Below are 21,118 nucleotides of genomic sequence, written 5' to 3'. Positions count from 1 at the left end.
ATCAAGGAGTTAAGTGAGAATTTGAAAATTTCATAGTAGCCATGGAGGTCAGAGAGACCAAAGTTAAAGGCAAACCAGACTTGCTTGTGAGGCCAATGTGACCACCTTCTGGAGTCTGGTTTTCCATACACCCACTTTTCAAGGTGAGCTCTCACATGCATCCTCTATATTGCACAAAATACCATTTTTCAGTCAAAAGATTACACAGATGATCTTTTTCCAACCAAAACAACTGCAATCATTGACTCTTAAGGCCCAGTTTTGCTTTCCCAGCCCTCTGCACATTTTCCCAGGTAGGCTGCACCTTGTTCCTTCAACTTTCTGAGCAGTAGCATGCATTTTTGTTGTCTATTCCCAGAGTAAAGGGAAGGTGTTGTCTATTCACAGAGTAAAGGCAGCCTGGAAGGAGATAAACAGTGATAACTTATTCCTCCTCCTCACCAGAAAAGTATCTGACATCAAATGAAATCAGCACCAAGTGGCATCAAAGTATTTCCAGAGAAAGCACAGCCAGGCTGTGGTAGTTGCTGTCACAGAATTCCAAGGGCTTACATGAGGTCAAAATACACTTAGATACTGATGGAAAAGCAAAAATTCTACAGAATTCTATCTGCTAGCAAAGTGTAAATTGAGATCTTCCAGAATAACTTCTGAACTCTGTGTATTAAATAATACACATATAATGTGCTGCTAGTAGGCATCCAGGGGACAGGACAGAGGCACCTGCCTTACACAAAATCCAGCACAGTCTTGGTAGGCCAAAGGCATAAAACAGAGTTCTAAAGCAAAACTGAGCTGAAAACACCAATGGGTTAAGTGTTACCACAAACAAAAGTAAAAAGCTTCCAATACTCAGGAATTTTCTTGTTGTTTTCATAAGCAGAAGCTGTTAATTATCATCTCTCTCTACACTGTTCTCATGGATCTACAGCAAAATTGTTGAAGAGGATATAAAAGAAAGCTGGCTGAATGCACTCCTGGGATTTATTAGAACAAAATAAGTCTAATGGCAGAAAACCACAGCATTGGTTAACATGCTTGGTTGGAGAACAAAATCACTGTAAAAGAAGATAGCACAGCCAGATTTTTTTATGAGAAGTAATCACTTAAGTTTCCACTAGTAAACTAGATTCATGAAAAAAGAAGCCAAAGATCAATGATCTGACCATTAACTTGTCTTTCTCAACAGCAAAAAAACTAACTGAAGTTTCTCTCTTCAGGGAAAAAAAAAAAAAAAAAAAAAAAAGACAAAACCAGAAAAAATGCTTTGATAAGTAAAAACAAGACTTCTTCCTCCAGCCATCTCACAGTTCACTCTTAGAAATACTGCAGAATGGAGAAAGGAAACAGTAACTGTGAGGACACATCTGTTCTTACTGTGGACATCATCCACTGGAAGCCACTGCTGCTCTCCCACAGAACAAATGGCTCAAGAAGCAGTGCAACACCTCTAGCACTGAAAATGTACTCACTGGTGCCAATCAGCTATTACATTTACACAAGCATTACAACTTCCTGACTTTCCTGTAGCTAACAGAAGAGATCATGAAGGAAAACCCTGAATCCCATTCCAGGTTAAGAGACCTACAACTTGGTAAGGCTGGGATGTATTGTATGGTTCTAAGTGACAACTGGAGACCACATCTCTACAGTCAGCCATAGTCATCCAGACACTGGACAACACCCATTACACTGTCTCCCCTGACACATTCAACCTGTGGTGAGACCACAGGTAGGAGGCAGAAAGCCCCATTAGTTGACAAAGCTTACAACTTTTGGGCTGGGACTCTAATTTATAAATCATCCTCCTTATACTGCTGCAGTTTCCATGCTCTGTGTACTACTGCCCATTTCATAAAGCATCAAGTCAGCCCTGCACAACCCACCTCTGGCAAATCTACACTGCACTACATCCTATGTTCCATTTATTTTGTGTCTTTGGTCACTTTTCTCTTTAGATGCCATCTAGTTTTTAGACTTGGGTCCTATAGGCTCCCAAATCATAATGTTCTCAATGTAGTTCTTAGCTAGGAAAAACTCTTCATGGCATTAGGTGAAGATCCCTCTATCCCAGAGACTGTTTATCCAGGTCCTAAATTTCTGTTTCCTGAAAGAAGTGAAACAGTGAAAGCTTCATGTAGTAATATAAAAACTCTCATTAGATATTCATACCTATTCCTTATTGATACTCACTTAAAGCCCAAGAATTTTCTAAATTGGTTACAATTCCTTCTACCCAAAGTTAACAAGAAAACATTCATTCACCCCAAACCAGCAGCAGAGTACCAGCTGACCAGTACACAAAGAACAGCAGGCCAGGGAAAGTATGAGGAACTGGCTGAAGGAGCCTCTACAAATTCTCAAGTGTCTATCAGTGGTTTATCAATCTGTCAGGAGTCACTTAAGGATTGTCTTCAGCCACATATCAGGATTGATGTCATAAAGATAGGAGATTAAAATATCCAACACTTAGCATTAGTAAGTACAAAGCAGTAAGCTCCATGTCAAGAGGTTTCCTTGTCAAGATTTGCCATTTCAACACTCTGAAATCAGCCTGCTCATTGATGTTATATTAGGACACTTTGCCACCACGAAAATGTATTAGTAATTTGTAAGATGTGATTAATTATTCAATAGAATGAGAAATATCATACCTGGTTTTGATCATTGTAGTCACATTCCCGAACCACTACCAGGCCTCCTTTCTGACTTGGGTGGCCCTGGGCAACCAGACATTTGTTGGTCTGAAGGTGATACAACTGTGAAAGGAAAACAGTTTGATGGACAGAGTGAACAAGCATCACATACCAAAGGAATAGACAGCAATGCTTTGGAAGCCCTAGGATTTAGGGTGCTCACAAAAAAAACCCGAAACCCCAAACAAAAAACAACCAACATGCAATTAAAAAAACCAAACTCCCTCTCTTTTAAAATACCATCTTGTTGTTCATTTAAATTTGGAGAAAAAAACACCGTTAAATAGATCCATTTTGCTTTCTAATTACATCAAGTTTCTCTCTTTATGGTACACACAACATGGCTTAGCACATGCTGGCCATACTCAAGTTTCTTTCCCCTCTTCTCTCTCCAAAGTCTCAGGTCCTGGGTAGTTACTACCTCAGGACTATCAGCTGTACTCTCAACTACATTTTAATACAGTTTAGATGAAACATTAAGTCTCATCCCACAGCCTTCCTTCATGAAGCAGGAGAGCCTCCTTGACAAAGGAGAAGGAATTACATAAATACAAGCAATTTCAGAGACCTTGTTCCAGAGAACAATAATTTTGCTCACAAAATTATTTTCAAGAGTGTTAATGTAACTGAAAAGCCATAATCACCAGCTGGGTTATTTTAATGACAGGGAAGAAGGGACAATTTTACAGACACCCAAATGCTCATTTCAGTTCAAATGCACTGCCTAGTCTGAGCTGGAGTCATGTTGCATGAGGGACCAAGTTCAGGTCAGGAACCAGTCAGAAGATGCAGAACTGGAACCATATCACACCAAAGCAAACAAGGTCCCCAACAAGCTAGTGATTTCTCCTGGTGTGGGCAATGATGCCCACCCTTAAAGTCACCCAAGAGATTTTCTTCAGTACTTGAGGATTAGGTTGCCCTATTCCAAGAATCATCAAGAAGTTCCTCAGCAAGGCAAAACACCTCTCTTCTGGCTTTAAATTATGTGTGCCCTAAACTAGTTGGTGTCCAGCAGAAGACTTCATCCTGATTTTCTTCCCCCAATGTGGTAGGGATCAGGCTACTCAGAAAAAAAAAAAAAAAAATAAAAAAAAAAAAATCACTGCCTGCACATCAAGAACTGCACCTCAGGCAGCCAAGGGTACAAAGGAGAATGGAAATGATTCTATGGCCACAACTCTGCCATTCCCTTCCTCACAAAGAGCTCTCCACCAGATCTGGCACCAACACTAAAAATAATGATTTCCAACCTAGAGCTGAATGTAGAGGAAAAAAAAAAATTTGCTGTTCTGAACTCAAGGCTAGGCTGAATAATTAGCTAGCTCCATTACCATGAAGACATGCACAGCTGTCCCAGCATTTTTATCGATTCTACAAATTTTAGCAACCAAAAGACACTTCCAGTAATAAAAAGAACTGCTCCAACACATGATAGCAAAAATTAGAGAGCACAACTATCAAATCATATTCCTCACTAAACACCACTTCTGGAAATAGTTGTCCTGAGGCACATCAACAGCCTCCTCAAGTGCACCATGTTCCTCCTCTTCCCTACACACATCTGAAACAAATTAAACAAAATCTTCTAACTAACATTTTCTCACACCCCAGAGACTTCTAGGAGATGTCATTTTCATCATTCTTCACTCATCAGAAAGCTTTCAAACCTACAGCTACACGAGTTTTATATGATTTCTGTCCTTGTTTTTATTGGCCATGATGATCAGCATTTGATAACACTGTTAAGAGCTGTCACTATTTGTGATCATTACAATTCTCCCCCAGCTGTCAAACCAGCACTTATCTCTGGACCAATTAGTTTGTGAGAATAAGCTGGGATTTGGAGTGATTCATCCCAAATCCTAAAGAGTCTGGCACGCAGTGGTGACATTGGCTGATCATTCTGTTCCTTGTAGGCATCTGGAAATAGTTTATAAAATCATCAGAGCCAAAGTTAACTCTCATACAATTCTGGGTATAATTCTTGAACCCCAGAGAACCAAGCCTAGGAACTGCATTTTTCTGTGTCTTGTCACCCTTCATAAAGGGTGAGCAAGGTTTTTCTCCAGATTAAGCCATGGGAAATTACTTCTAGGAAGATTTCCCTTTAAGAATTGTTAAGGGTTTTGGATATGTCAGTACCCTTCACACAGTTCCTTAGTTAAACTTCTGTCTGAATGAAAGCAAAGCTACTAAATTTAATGAAGAAAAAAAAGAAAAAGCAAAAAGAGAAACAAGAAAGAAAAAAAAAAAAAAAAAAAAAAAAAAAAAAAAGAAAAAAGGTCTGACTGGGGGAATAACAGCATTTAGCAACTAGGGGAATCAAGGCCATTGTATACATTTTATTCAGGGAAATTACAAGCCTGCCCTAATATCTAATTTTACAACTTGGCTGGAATACAGCCATAAAAATATTGCACAAGTTGTGGATTCCCAGATAGCTGTTTCCAAGAAAAAAAAAAAAAACAAACTAATAAAGTCAATAAGTTCTGCAGGAACTTGGGTCCTCCAGCCTCAATCTACTTGCAGGAACAAGTGCCAAGAGCTACTGCAGAGTGGTCTACCTTGCAGGAAGGGCTACATCCCTATTTAATGCTTCTCATTATTGAGCTAGAACAGATTCTGCTAACCATAACCCATCTGCACATGAAATAGTTTATAAGTCTTCTCTCCCACAGAAAAGACCTTGAGAAACTTGTCCAAGGTTTAAAGTTTTTCATTATTTTGGGGAAGCATTAGAAGCCCATGTCAGACAAATCTGGCACTGGAGATAACAGATGTAACTTTGTTGGCTTTACCTGCACACAAACCCATACACACGGGTATCAGAGCTAAGGTATGAATTTAATCATTATTTCCTTCATGAATACACATAAAAATATAACTCTTCGCTTTTACTTTGAAGAAAGAAAAGAGCAAAAATCTTTTTTTTTCATTATCTAACAGTCAAGACTAGAGATGCCATCAGTCTCCAATGCAAATGTTCCTCTTTGCAGAAAATTACTTAGTTAAAACACTAAGTTTGGAAAGCAATTACATTGTATTTTTATCACAAAACAACACAGCACGAATATTTTAGGCCAAATTTCTCTCTATCCAAAACCATTTTCAGAGCCAACAGTGATGAAAGTGCATTCTAGAGATAAAACTTTGAAACTCAGAGCTTTGAGCTAAGAAACTTCATGCAACAGAATCCAATCTTAAGATGATCTGAAATACAGATCAGAATGAAACCCCTTTGCCTCTGTGTAAAGGTACAAATTCTTACTTTCAATACAGCTCTTGTGGAGAAACTAAAACTCTGAGCTTCATGTAAACAGATTATTTTTCTGTAATTAAGCAAATCTTTCAGAAAAACAAAATTCAAGTTAATAAAAAAAAACCCAACCAAACAAAAAGCAAACCACAACAAAGAAACGACAGAATTCTGTATTTTTAAGAAAGTTTCTTACCCTTCCACGCTGGATTATTTTCGGTCGTTTCTGTGCTCTATTAATAAAAACTGGCTGTGGAGCTTTAGCATTGGGCCCAGGTATTTGCATCTCAGGATAGATATTATCTAAATACCACTTAAAAGACTTGCAGTTCAATCTTTTTCTCAGTTCTACACGGTCAGTAATATTTCCATAGTTCCTCATCCTTAACTCGGGTCTCAAAGCAAAATACTGCTCCTGTATTTAAAAGAAACAGGTTGGGATCAAGGAGGGAAGAATTTTAGATTACTGATTTTCAACTTTTTCCTTCTCATAGAACCCCCGAAGTTTCATTTCATTTTGCTATTGCTTTCCACCATGAAGTCTGAAACTGGCATTCCAGTATTTAGATCTTACGTGCTGTTCAACTCTAATGCAGAGATAAGAGGGACAAACAGAATTCATGAATGTACAATATGACCCAAATGCTGTTGCCAAAACCAGAAGAAAATCCCACTGTAGAGTCTTTAATTCCACCTAGATTCACAGACCTCACAGGAAAAGCATTGTATTTGCACATTAACTAGTTAATTAGATATTATTTAGGAATCAATTTTCTGGGGACTAATCTGTGGTATTTTGTTGGATTAATCTCTAGTAGACACCTGGAATTTATTTACCATAATGTGGTTCTGTCAGTTTTCAGTTGCTTACTGATGGTTTTGATGTTCAGACAGACAGCATCATCTCAAATCAAATTACACATCTGTCCTTCTTAAGATCTTTGAGCATTTCAGTGCACTTGATGAATCACTGCTGTTTTAATGGCAGAGAAAGGGGAAGCATTAAGTACTTTGGACAACCTTGAAGAAGTCTGGAGATAGACTGGACATCACCATCAGAAACCAGTCTGCTTCAAAAAAGAAGTTCTGCTATTTCAATTGCATCTTTCCTGGTGAAGTTCAAATTTTAGTGCCCTACCTTTTCTGTATTATTTATTTCCATTGTAGACATGAACTTACTTCTACATTTTGCTTTTGACAGTTATGAAAACTTTGCTCGTTTCCCTTCCACTGTGCAATGCTGTTTATTAAATATTAAAACTTGCTCTTTTCCATAGAACAGGTCCTGTAAGTCTCTCTTTGTACTATTAATCATATCCCTTCAGTAAATTATACTGGCCCTGAAATATCTGCATTACATTTATAAAAGCAAAAATATTTCTAGGCTTGCCTTCCACACATAAATCTGTCATACTGACAGCCTCTGGCAACTGTCAGAAAATCAGATTAGAAACATCTGGAAAAGTTCAGGGGGCAAGTCTGTGATAAGAGACTGCACGAATCAGCAGTTAAAGTCTTTGTTGGACAAAGCACTATTAGCTGGAATCCATAACAAAGAATCAGTTCCAAGTTTCAGAGAAAGACATCATAAATCTCAAAACAACTGTGCCCAGACACCAATAAAAGGGAAAGGGATAGATCCAATTTACCAATGCATTATGGAGATGGAAAAGAGAGATAAAAATTAATGACCCCTAACAGGTTTCTCAAACTGACAGAACAGTGTGATAAAGGATGGGATTTGAAACTTAAGTATCTACAGAATATAGAGTTAATAAATTATGATTTGTATAGAAACTATAGGGGCCACAGGAGCTGGCCACACAGCAAATCCTATGGTCTCACAAGGCAAAACATCCCCAAACATCACAGAGCTCAGGTCTTCACAAAAACTTCATCAACATTTAAAACCTAAGATCTGAAGACAAGCAATATGCTTGCCCTTGAATCCAGAAGTCAATCCTGACTGATCTTCCAGGGCAAGACAGATTAAGAATCAGACTGCAATAAGCAAGCAAACAAACGACAAAATTCCTGACTTCCCAACACAAACTATTCAAAGGCACATACACAGTAGTATATGGTTGCCAGGTAATATGGATTTAGACACAAAAAAATGCAGGGCTACAAGTGAACTCATTGGTCATCTTTTACTTCATTAAAGCATAAATCAGTCTCATGCAAGCAGTATAAGTACCAGGGAGTAGACTTGAGCACTCAAAAGCCAAATGACAATCTTACAGAGTTTTAAAATGAATACAAAAAGTAACATTAGGAAAGTGGATTACAGAAGGAACAGCCCATTGGAGGTGCTAACAGACACAGTTAGCATCTCTGGGTACAAGGGTACAGTTCCTTGACAAAAGTTCCTTGACAAACATTAATTCTAATAACATTATTTCATGACCTAGAATTTACTCTTACCTTATATTCATCCATCCACACATGTGCCAGCCTCAGGGAGTTATGAGCCATAGTGTCCTGTCCCCCTGGTGAGCCATAGGGACGCCGTTTACGGAAAATGTGTCCAACTCTGGAGCAGGGGATGATCAGAAGTCTTCCACCACACATCCAGATCTGTTCATACAAAAGCAGAACACACCTCACTGCATGTAGGCCACGAGGCTATGTCCCCTCCTTCTTCAAGGGATGTTTATACATGATGGGTTATAAATCACGTATACATGATACTTATACATAAGGTATATACACATACACATGATACTTATACATCAAATATATATATTTATACACACATGATACTACTACTTCATGTACTTGTAAATGATGATGTCAACAATGCTGTCATACACATCATGCCTTCTGACAAGTTAAATTCTTAGAACTTCAGGTTAGAAAAAAACATTTTTTTTCACATCATTTTCCACATAATACATCATGGCTTTCACAAAACAGTAAATTTTCTAAAACTTTATGCTCTAATAATCTACTAGAAAAAGCTGAAATGTATGGGCTGCATTCAACTTGCAGATTAAGGTATCTAAATTTATTTGCCTACAGAAGATATAATGTGTTCACACTGCCACAACAGATAATGAAGATCAGCCACTATCATCAAGAAAGCCTGGTGAGCTTTTCAAGTGTAAGCACCTCTTTTCACACAGCTCTTTGCTTCTGTTACAGGTAACTTAGAAATACTGTTCACATCTAGATTCTGCATTTAAGTGCATTAATCCAGCTGCACTGCACCCCAAATATACATTTAATTTATACACTACTTCCATGTTTTCTTTTAAATTTCTTTCTAAACTTCAGGTTTCAGCAAGTTATCACTACTGATGCTTTGTTGGACTGACATGTTCTCCAGTCTCAGAAAAATACCTCACATTAGCAGTTATAATCAAGTCAGTTTTAAACCCCCTTCTGGAAAAGATAAAAGTTATTTACAACTCTCCCCTGGGAAGACAGGGCTTCCACACCTTATAAACCCTGGATATACTCCAATTTTTCAATGTTCTTTTAATTGAACCTGTGTATCACATAGTAGCAACAATAATTTCCTCACACTCTATACACTCTGCTCAGATATCTGATAATTATATTTTGTACTGAAGATTTGAAAATTTTTATTTATTCAGTACACACCCCTTTAAAGCCACTCAAACTTATGAAAAGCCAGTTCTTAGTTTTGCACCCCAATCTTTATTTCCTTAATGACCCCATCCGACAGATTTCTCTAAAGTTTTGGGGGTTGTGTCCTTGTGTCTGGATTTTTATTTTATGCTAACTTCACTTTTTAATCCCCCTTTCATATTTCTCCTGATAGGATCTCATTTTCAGGCAGACTCTTGTCAAACCTGGTAATAAATCTACTTTACAAAAGTGAAGAGGTAACCAGAATCCTGAGCACAAAAAGTTGTTCTTTCAGGAGAGTGATGGGGAAGAGAAGATAAAATAGAAGAAGCCTAATGAAGGATCACTTTTGAATCTCCTTATTATGACTTTCTCACTATTTTTCCAACCAAACTGACTCCTCCACATGACTCTTAATACAGTAATTAAAAAAATTATATTTTCATAACCTAAAAAATGAGGCTGAAGTGTCTAAAAAGCCCCATACATTTCTAAGGGAATATAATAAGCCTACTTATCATTGTTGCTGTGAGCCACACATCTTTTTAATCAACTTGTGAAATTCATTAGACATTGCTTATAAACTCATTTCAGAAATCTGTGTGATTAGTCTTTTCTTATGCTTTTCTACAGCTGTTCTGAGATGCTCCACCAAAGAGAAAGACATAAATATTTAACTACAGAGCTCAAAATTCTCTTTAATCTTCCCATTGAAAGTTATCTTGAAGATCATTGTAAAGGCATTTACTGAAGGCATCCTTCCTGGGAATAAAAGTGCCAATTTTTGTGTGCAAACAGTGCTACATCCTCCACTTCCAGTGCTAAAGATACTGGGCACAGGGAAGAGGAGCAGCCAGACACCAAGGTTTATATTACTGTGCACATAAAAGCTCAGTTACCCGAAAGGATATTTCCAGATTTTCTCCTCCCCAGATGTCCATGCCACTATCATACTGTCCAAGTTCATTAAAGTACTCACGATCCATAGCAAACAGGCCTCCAGCCATGGTAGGAGACCTAAAAAGGAATATTGAAATAAGTTAATTTTTTTAGGGTGGGGAAAAAAAATCCACAACAAACAAAAAACCCCAAAAACCAAAACCAACGATCATTTCAGCTGAATGGGTGAGTCCCAGTGCTTAAATTTAGGCCTCCAAAATACAATTTAAATCCTGCAGACACTAGAAATCATCAGACTGCACTTCTAATCTCAAAACATTATCAGAAGTAGAAAATAGAGGAAAAAGGACAGGACAGGATAGCAGATCAAAGTGCCTCTGTGGGGGGGAAAGAAAAAAAAAAAAATCCATGTAAGTTTGAATTCCATCAAGTTTTCTACAGCAGATCTTTGGAGCTGCCTTTAATAAGAGATGCTCTTTCCAAAAGACAAATTCCCCTAGTTACAAATGTGTACACTTACACACAGTAATGTTCTTGCCCTTCTTGAAGGAAGAAATTATACAGACTAGGCTTGACTGAACTGCAGGAACAGTAGAATCCAGATTATATATTATTTTCCCATATTAAATTAGGTCAAGAAACACAGTGCAGATTTAAATTATACAAGCCAGGAGGCTGCTAAAAGAAATGTTACTCTATTGCACAGATGGAATTTAAATACCAGGAATTAAAAAACACTGTTTAATCACTGATGCAACAGTAAGTTTATTAAGTTATTTACAGTCTGTGTATTTGCATAGATGTTCTCTCTGGGGTTCATCATGCCTTGCCTGTGTGCTACTAGAATGGTTCTCTGTTTTGTAAAAATCTGTATATGACCCCTGCTGTACAGCCTCTTGACTGAATTCCTATTATATCACAAACAAATAATGAGAAGTATTTTTTATACAAAGTGATAGTATGTGAAACACCCTAGACAACAAAAGCACTATATAAAAACAATGATTGTTGGAACACAAAATGGATTTGGAACAGACATTTTTTATCCAAGCCTAGATCCAAGTCTAGATTGCCTTGCTGATTCTCATACCATTTTCTACTACAGTTTCTGTCACTTCAAAACCTGTGTTGAAAGGTTGCTCTCAATTTTTCCATTCTTAAGACCAAAATATCTCATTCTGAAGGTCTCTAAAAAGTAAAAATTTCCATTTGATGGAAAGCCATTTTCAAAGGCTGAGTAGCAAACTAGCCTGTTTTTCAGTGCAGACAGAGACCTCCAAGTAGAAAAAGTCACTTTCATACAGAGAAAATATAATATTTTTAGATGATTAGACCCCCTTTAATAATAAAGTTTTGTACCTTTTCAACATGAGTATTTCTTACAAGTGAGTTGAATGAATGCAACAACAGTGCTGAAGACACTCAGAACTAACCTTGGGGTATGCTCCAGATTAACTGTGAGAACAGTTTTTAACATAATATAGATTTTATTACTTTCTATGCTAGTTCACAATTAAGATTTTCACAGTCTGTCCTTTCCCTCCTGTCCTCAGAAAGTGCCACAGTGACACTTCCAAAACGAGCCAGTGAAACTGTCAAGTAACTTAAAAAGTTTTCTGGCTTCTCAGACCAAATTTTGTGATGGACAGACATGGAAAGAGAGAGCTGTCACACCACAGCAGAGAATCTTGTGCTGGAGCTGCTTGCATCAGCCTGAAAAGCTCTTCATTTACAGCCCAAGAAGAGAGAATAAGAGACAAAACTGCCCAGTTGCTGATTCACTTTGCAAATCTTAAAGTGCCACATTTTCAGCAAGGAGTCAGTCTGTAAAAAAAATAAAAGTTCTGGATCCAAACCTGAATTCTGTACTGAGATGGATACCTGCAACTAGAAAAACCACCACCAGCTTCTTGCCATTGCTCTACCAGCTTGCCCTTCTCATGAAGGGATTTACACAGCTTCTATTCTCATGTCTGAGCCATGTGTGTTTTCTACTTTAAAAAGGTGTTTCCTGACATCATTTTATGACATTTATGTGCCCAATGGGAACCAGGTATTGCCAGTTCTGTACAGGTGAGACAGTTACCAATGATAAAAAGATTACGGAAAGTAACTTTCAAGTCCTAGTGTAAAGCTTTATCAAAACTTATGTTTCATAACAGATCTCAAGCAACTCAGAAGACAAAACCAACATGGACAAGCTTCCAACAGACAGTTTTAAGCATTTGCCACATGGTGCAGAGACAAGTAGTATTTTAAAGATGATTTTCACATCCAGGTGTGTTCATTTAGGAAGCTTTAAGACAAATAAATCGCTTGTTTGAGGAAAAATAAAAATGAAATCTAAAGCAAAAAAATTATGTTGATTTAGGAAATTACCAAATGATTTGATGTTCTCTCCCATCAGCTAGGAAACCACTTTCCTATGAACACAGAAGTGTATTTTCCCTATCTAGCACTTCTCTAGCATTTCATCACAGAAATCATTAAGCCTATATTAGTGGGATATGTAGGCTATTACTAGCACTAAGGTGGTTATCACAAGCATCATTAAGCCAAGCACATCAACAGACTGGAAACAAACACCAATGCACAGCTAAAAGTGAAATTATTGGGCAGATTGAACACAGAATAGCATAATCTCCTCAACACTTCTGGCTTTAGCAAAAGCTGCTGTTGTACAAGCATTCTCTAAAAGACTGCTTTCTTGATGTAGTAAACCAGGTACATCTAATTCATCATTAAATGTGAGAAATTATGCTGAAATAGAAAACAGTAAACAGAACTATTTGCAGGTAAATTAAAAATAAAAAATAAAAAAAAATCAGATAATTGACAGGTTAGGCATCTCCTTCTACAACTGCACACCCAGATATACTCCATAATGCTTAAGAAGTGCTTCTGATCAACCATATGTTACACAGAGTTTCACACCATGTAGGGGGAACCTTACTTGATTGGAGCAGTGGCTCCCTCAGGTCCTTCCAGTTCTGACAAAGGCACAAGGTCCCACTTAAAGTGCAGGCCCCAGTTAAACCCTCCACGCACAACTGGGGAAGAGCTGTAGGTCAGTGTATCAGCACTGATGATGTCAATCACAGGGCACACCACAGTCCTGTGGTCTTCTCTGATAGGAGTCAGCAGAGGTTGTAACCACATCTCATTCACCTCACAGTGACTGTCCAGGAACACCAGCACTTTCCCTGCAGAGGCCAAAACACACGAAACACAAAGGTCCATGGTAACATGAGTCTCACCATCATGAACACAGCTCTGGTGGCAGCAGAGAATTGGCAGCATCTTCCCCATCCTGTGTGACAGAGGAGAAACACCATCTGCACTTGGGAGCAGTGCACACCAGACTCCACAGGGATTAGGTCAGACACCAAGGCAGAAGGTAGATCCTCACTATTCACATTCAGCCAGGAATTATTCAAGAGGACTGTTACCTGCATTTCTTTGACAGGGATTTTTAGTCATCAAATGTTCTACTCAGATTCAGCAGAGCTGCTGTACTTTAAATGAAACAGTACATTTAAATGTACTTTAAATGATCACCAGACCAGCTCTTCAAGTGTCAGGAGATGTATCCTAATGCAGAGTAATTCCCATGCCTGAGCTAGAGTACAGATAGCTGAAGATGACAGATACTGGGCTGGATGAATTATCCTCATGACAAAGCTGCTTTTGTCCACTGACTGTGATCACCTTGGACTTGCTTATTATCACACTTCAGCATCCATCCAGGTACTGCTGCAGCTAACAGCTGTGCATTTTAAACCAAGCATTCTGGTTGATTATTCTGTATTCAGCCATAACACAGGCCACAGCATTTTCATCCTTGAATATGAAATGAGGAGATGCCCTGGGTCAGTTTATTAGCTCACAATTGTGGATTCCTACTGGTTTGAAAGGGGAGTGAATCTCCTAAATGGGCACAGTCAAATCCACCAGTATTAGACCAAGCAGCACTTCAGTGCCATCAGTTTACATGACAATTATCTGCCACAGTCAGAGAGTAGAGTCTGATCCATGAGAAAGCCTCCCTAAAAAGTCATCTGAATTTTTATGACACAATATAAAGCTCATGTAGTACTAGAAAAAAGTGGGAGAGATGGGAAAGAGCTTTAAAGAAAACAACTTAGAAACATACAGTCACCCCATTAAAACCAGACAGTATTTGTCTGAGGAAAAGAAAAAAAAAAGATTCCAGCAGTTCAGAAAAGCAATAAAATTACTTAAAATTGCACTAACTCAAATGAAGCCTAGCACAGCTTGGAATGTGCAAGTGCAATTTTCTCTCTGGGTTTTGTCATTACAATGCTAATGAGTAAAGACCAATTAAGAGACTTTATCTGCCACTCAATGTTATTTGAGAAAGCAGCAAATACTTTCTCAGACACCAAAGAATTTAACCAGGAAGGATATTATAGTAAAAGGCTCACAGTTTACATACAGCATCAAACATCATTTATCCCAATTAACACTCCAACAATAGAAAAGCTTACATGAGAAACATTACAATTAGACTGATGGATTAGTAACCAGATTAGAGTTTCTTTAATAAGGAAGCAGATACCAATTTAGAGTGATAGTTTTCACATTAAACATGCAGAAAATATTCTGTGAACACAATATCTGGTACAGAGGGAGATATTCCTTACACAACATTCTTTCACGGAAAGAATAGGGGAAATTGTCTATTGCCTCACTATATTTTGCCAAGTACTGGTTTTGTTTTACTATTTCACTGTTCTTTTAAATTGTAACTTCATTTTATCAAAAGCAAACTTACATAGGAAATAAAAAAAACACACATCAATGGTTCAGACAAGGCTTAAACTCAAATTTGGCTCCAAATTTGCCAAGTTACTCTTTGGCTAACTTGAAAAAAAGAACACTCCCCTCTTACAGAGCAAAAATTTTCTAATGTTAGTTAAAAACTATCAAATTGTGAATTTATTACATCTGCTCTATATTTACACATAATCACATGTCAAGTCATCCTTGATACTTTCTCCTTAAGTGAGTCACAGAAAAACCTCAGTCAAGGACTAATTCAGTAAAAGAGATACAAATGTACAAATCTATAAATATCAGGATGTAGACATTTTAAATACACAAGTATTGTTAATTAAGGTCTCCAATTATCACAGAGGCATCAATGAAGACACTGTGTAGCTGCTGTGACATACAATAACAGAACTGTCAGGGTTGGAAGGGACCTTTAAGATCATCTTTTTTCAAAAGTCACCAATATTCTGAAACATCCACTAAAATGCTTCTCACCTAAGATAGCATTAACCTAAATTCTTTCTTCCCCTGCATTAATGCTGTGCAGCTTAAAACAGGATCACTGTCTAGGGCTGGGCTGGCTATTAAATGGATGACAATGGGAGGATATGCAGAGCCCCTGCTGAGGGCTAAAGCAATTACAGGTCCAACACTCATCACCTGAAAGAGCTGCACTGCAGAAAGGAAAGTCACCCAACTAATATTTGGTATAAGTATGCAAGGAAAAGAAGAAATAAGAAAGTATACCTGTGGCATGAGAGGCTCCAATCATCCTTCCTCGAATCAAGCCTTCCCGCTTCTCATTTCTCACCAGTTTTGTGGATTTGGGAAGCTGAGTTTTAACATATTCACCCAAGTCCTTTTTCAAGTCAGCTGAGAAAAGGAAAACACAAGTTCAAAACCAGGATGGAAATTGTGAAAGCTTTCTTTAAAGTTCCATGATGTTCAAAAAAGGGCCAAAAGCTTGACCAAAAAACTACCCCAAAATACAGCACAGTTTGAAAACAAAAGCATCAGGACAGTCCATCACCCCATAAAGCTGCCTTCCCATTCCTGGGGCCTTTTTTTGTTGTTTTATTTGCATATTTTCCATATTGCACTGCTTCATTTTTCCCTCCTGCATTGTGGACACCCCACTTGAGTGATGGGCCCCATGACTGGGTCTTCCATTGGGCACATTCCTGATAAGCACTTCCTTACACTTTCCCAACTTTTTATGTGCTGCCACTGTCTTAGGTTTTATTCTTAGCCTGGGTTTCCTGAATACAGACTGGGGTGTTAGCTTTTTGCTGTTTGCAGAGCCTTAGTACAATACAACTCAAGTTAACTGGAACTCTATGCTAAAAGCTCCTGCTAAAAAAAAATAAAAAAAGGCATTGCACAAAAAAATAGCATTTCTTTTTCCAGATTCTTCTCATGGTGATTGTTGTTTGCAGCAGACACCTTTCACACAGGCAAGTGATTTAAATTACTGTGTTCCATATACTAAAGCACTAACACCTTTAAAAAGAAGCAGGAAGATACCTTTAATTTTGTCTTCCTGCTTAACTGAGACAATATCAGATACAAAGCATTACAACTTGGTCTCAAGTGGCTGCTTTTCTAAAATCTGAAAGGATCAAAGATACTGCTGGCAGGCATGTGCTTTTGAAGGAGAGCAAAGTTCATAAAGTCTGTAGGCACTACTGTATCTTAACTAACATCAATGGCAATTTTAAGAGTATTTTTTCAGAGCAGAGTGGTTTCTAACATTTGATCAGGACTACTGAAGATGGACACATGATGACTGAAGTAATGGGAAAGAGACAAAGAGGAATATCAAATGAGAAAGATAAATAAAAAGCCAGCTGAGATCTCACAGAGAACCTAAGTATAGAAAGGCAGGCAGACCTTCAACAGAGGATATGCTGGAATAAATGTTATTCTGATTATTCTGATTTTTGTCAATTCAAACAATAAATTGTTGTTAGCAAGATTAAATGCCAAAGGCTTCTATGTGGCAGCCAGAGCTGTAACCTTCAGGGCGTGCAAGAACTTTGAGGCAGGAAGATGTTAAGGCTCAGCCTTACACTGCGAGGTGGCATCATGGATCAAGAATAAGAAGGTACCACAGAGCAAATACAGGAATATCCTGGGACAAAGTCTCTGATGATGCAGACAGGATTCATTTGAGTCACAGGAATTCTCTCCCCTAATCTTAAATATGACATCATGTGCCAGAGACAATAGGAAAAATGGTTTTTTTGAGAACGCTTCCTAGAAACTTGCCCCAGAAATGTCTCCTAGAAATAGTCATCTGTAGGATGCTACCCAGATGAAATGGGTAATGAAAAAAACAGGACAGAAGGATTTGTAAATCTAAAACAAGCTGCTTCTTGAATCATTCTTCACCTGATGTATCTCAGCAAGTGCCAGTAAGAGTGCAGAAACCAAATGGTTTGCACAAAGCAGAAAAGGTCAGTTACCAAACTCAGCACTTAGGGCAGAGAAGGCTGCAGGAAAGGAGGAATAATACAGGAGGCATTAGTTTTGCATGTGCAATATGCAGAGACTTCTGAAAACAGAAGCAGGATAAAACAGATCCACAACACAGGCTTGAGCAGCAGAGAATAAGAGCCAATAGTACCTCATGGCCATTGTGCTCCCAGAGCACAGTTCTGACCTGGACAAACCAGCATTTTGTTGTAAACTGGGCACAGCCATTGTTTGGGACTGAACATACCATGACCTTTCACAGTCTTGTTTCAGACACCTTTGGGGGTTTTTGTTGGTGATGGGTTTTTGTGTCAGCTTCATGTCTGATGGAAAGATTGATTTCTTCTGACATGACCCAAAAAATTGCCTCAATACAGCCTGCTTGAGAAATTTTGTCCCAGAGAACTGGTTCCTTTTAGCCAGTATACAGTCTCCAAAAATTACTTCAGCATTATCCTGCTCCATGTGTATGTAACAAGGCTACTCCAAACAAGACAAATCTAGGATGGGAGTCAGGGGTGCTATCGTTTCAATGTACTGAGTTGCAGATTATTTGCCATGCTCCTGATACCTCTTTCTGGATTCTCAATCTCTTTTGTGTAGAAGAATGCCTGCAGTAACAGCCCTCAATCCTCTAACCAGTCTAGTAATAGGTAAAGCCTAAAATCAGGGAGAAAGAGGTCATACTAGAAAAAGAAATCCTACTGGAAAGCAAAGAGAAAGACAAATGGCTCAGCTAAGCCATTGAAATCCCTGCTTCACAACTCAGCCTGTTGATTGAGTGCAAGAAGATTCTTGTGGCAAAACCAGATGGAAAATACCCAAGCTTTGAGCAACAGCACTGACATGCAGCAGAGCTCCTGGATTTAAAGCTGAAGAAATAGACAGAATTTCAGAGAGACCTTTTCAGGAACTACCTAATTTTAAATTAATTAAAATATAATAAAGAGGCACTGAGATTAGGTAATTTGTCCAAAGTCTTTGTCCATTTCCTCCATCTCCAAACCAACTTTGCTTTCCTTCAGCTATAAAATTCTGTCCATTAAAATTAAGCAGCAGTGCAAAATCAGTATCATCATCAAGAGGACTAATTTTCTGTATAAACAATATTTCCTCCCATCTTTGGGTTCAAAATATGTTCATTTGACATGAGAAAGATAAAAGTAGCTATTTTAATGTTTCAAACCTAATTCATCTTTCCAATAAGCAACAGACCAGAAGAATGATGGTATTACTGCCTAGGCACAGGCATTAACCAAATGCAGTACTGCATTCAAAAGACTGAGTTTTGAAATAAGCTCAGTTCTGAATACAAAAGTTACAGAATTTTAAAACAAATTGCACAAGAGACTTCATATCAAGGAGTCTGAATTGGTTCCAAAACAAAAAAAACCAAGAAGCCAAGCTTTTAAATATTATACATTCTTATCAGCAAGGGACAGAGTGTTTCATCTTTGTTCTCTCCCATATCTTAACATTCAATCTGACCTCAGAGAAATGAACTAGCTGTATAACAAGATTATTTCATTCTACATTATACACATCTCAGTCTTTCAGAGCAAGTTAGGCCTTAACCCAAAAACCAAACAAAGAGACCAAGGGAGTTAATTATATGTACTAAACAAAAATAATTTTAAAAATGCAAAAAGTTGTTGACTTGCAAAGATGCAGGCAGGGAACTTAAACAGTCCTGCTTGCAAGTACTGCTACACTAACACATTCCTCAACAGACAATTCACTTTAGAAGTGCCAAAATGCTTGAATTGCATGTCTGTCTTTGCCTTGTCTGTTAATCAAGAGAAAAATGCCGAGGCATCAATATTTCAACAACAATTACACAATTCTGCAAGGTCCATCCATCCCTCTAGGGCGCCTCAAACTGCTCCAAGAGCCCGGACAGCTACTCCTATGGTGTCCACAAGAGGCTGTGAGAGAGCCACGCAGAGCCCTTCGCCAAAGGCTGAGCTCCAGCACAATGTAAAATGCTGACCAAGTACAAAAATCCGGACACATTGTTTCCATAGTGCCACATCATCTTAATTGCAAGACCGCCCCTGAGACTATGAAGGTTCGATTCCCTTCAGACGCATTCAGTTAGTATTGAGCCACAAAGTTGAAAGATTAGTGCCAGAGCAGCCCAAACAAGGCACTGTTAAAAACAGCTGAACTATAAGCAGAGCTCATCAGTAAAATGAGTAAAAACCAGTTAAAAAAAAAACAAAATAAGCCACCAATGTGGGAGGGGATGTCATCTTGGGCTTCACGTAACATCATGCATCTCTCCTGGCTGACACTTTCTGGAGATGGACTGTTTTGCATAATGGCTTCTGTTTTTAATTTGACCAGCCAATAAAGCACAGGAAGGTCAAGAAGTGCAAGCACTGAACAAAGTATTACTGCAAGGTTCTCTCACCCAATTCACTGTTGTCATCCACCAAAATAATCTCATGAAGAAGGTGGGCAGGGGTGCGATCCAGGACACTGTGCACGGTGCGAAGCAGGGCAGAAAGTGCTTCGTTGTAGAAACAGATAACAACACTGGCAGAAGGCAGATCAGAAGGGTAGGACTTGGCTCTACACCTGCAAACAGAAATGCAGCTGTTACTTCTTCATTTTCAGTGGTATTTCCATAGGGCCAGGTCACTACTGAAACTTCCTAAATAACAAACATTACAGGTGTAGGAAGAACCCCAAACTTGAATGTAAGAACCTGAACACAACATTTGTAGTAGGGCTCAGCACACTAAACTCCTCTCCACATAATGGAGACTTAATTAACATTGCTACTTGTTAAAAAAGAGAATAACACAGATTTGAGGGGAATAAAAATCAAAGATACTAAAAACAAACAAGAGAAAACACTAAGGGTTTGTTTCAGCTGTCAAAACACTGTCAAGTACACTTGGGTAGCTCAGACATACACATGAGGCCCACAGAAACCCCACAGCTATATTGGCCAGTTATTGGAGACTATGTTTGATATTCCAGAATGCCTCCAATGGTGCTAAACAGCTATTTAGACAACCAAATTTATTCCGTTCATTTAGACAACCAAGGCTGAGATTCATCCTGCAGATTAAAACACTTAATGCCGATGGAGACCAGATAGTGTTCAGCTCACCCTAAGGCTGACAAAGTGCATTTGTCAGCTGAAGAGCTCTCCATGCTCCATTAACAGCATTGACTGGTCCTCTGCTAATTATAATAAAACTGACTAACATGCAGCTAGCTAAGTTAAGAATCTTAATATGCAAGATGAATCCCACTCAGAGCAGACCACTCTCTTTTTTTTTTTTTTTTCAGTTTTTGTCCATACCTCTAATAGGGCACAGCATCACAGATCCATGCCACTTGAAGATGCCAGGCATGAAGGAATCCCATAAAAAATCCCCAAACTTTA

At 38.4% G+C, this 21,118-nt stretch overlaps 1 protein-coding gene across 5 annotated transcripts in view; it reads right to left on the bottom strand.

Annotated features, from left to right (window-relative positions):
- Positions 1–21,118, bottom strand: part of GALNT11 (polypeptide N-acetylgalactosaminyltransferase 11) — a 51,948-nt gene that overhangs the window by 10,066 nt on the left and 20,764 nt on the right. For all 5 annotated transcript variants that reach the window (XM_071734679.1, XM_071734680.1, XM_071734682.1 and 2 more), the window contains exons 4-10: positions 20,132–20,298; positions 15,991–16,116; positions 13,403–13,652; positions 10,449–10,566; positions 8,380–8,532; positions 6,152–6,370; positions 2,655–2,759 (exon numbers count right to left, since the gene is read on the bottom strand). In XM_071734679.1, the coding sequence (XP_071590780.1) occupies positions 2,655–2,759; positions 6,152–6,370; positions 8,380–8,532; positions 10,449–10,566; positions 13,403–13,652; positions 15,991–16,116; positions 20,132–20,298 (1,138 nt within the window). The remainder of the gene's footprint in view (positions 1–2,654; positions 2,760–6,151; positions 6,371–8,379; positions 8,533–10,448; positions 10,567–13,402; positions 13,653–15,990; positions 16,117–20,131; positions 20,299–21,118) is intronic.

The sequence above is a fragment of the Heliangelus exortis genome, chromosome 2 (assembly GCF_036169615.1).
Source record: "Heliangelus exortis chromosome 2, bHelExo1.hap1, whole genome shotgun sequence".
Lineage (NCBI taxonomy): Eukaryota > Metazoa > Chordata > Aves > Apodiformes > Trochilidae > Heliangelus > Heliangelus exortis.
Note: the sequence above shows the minus strand (reverse complement) of the source record. Positions and strands in the feature narration are given on the sequence as shown.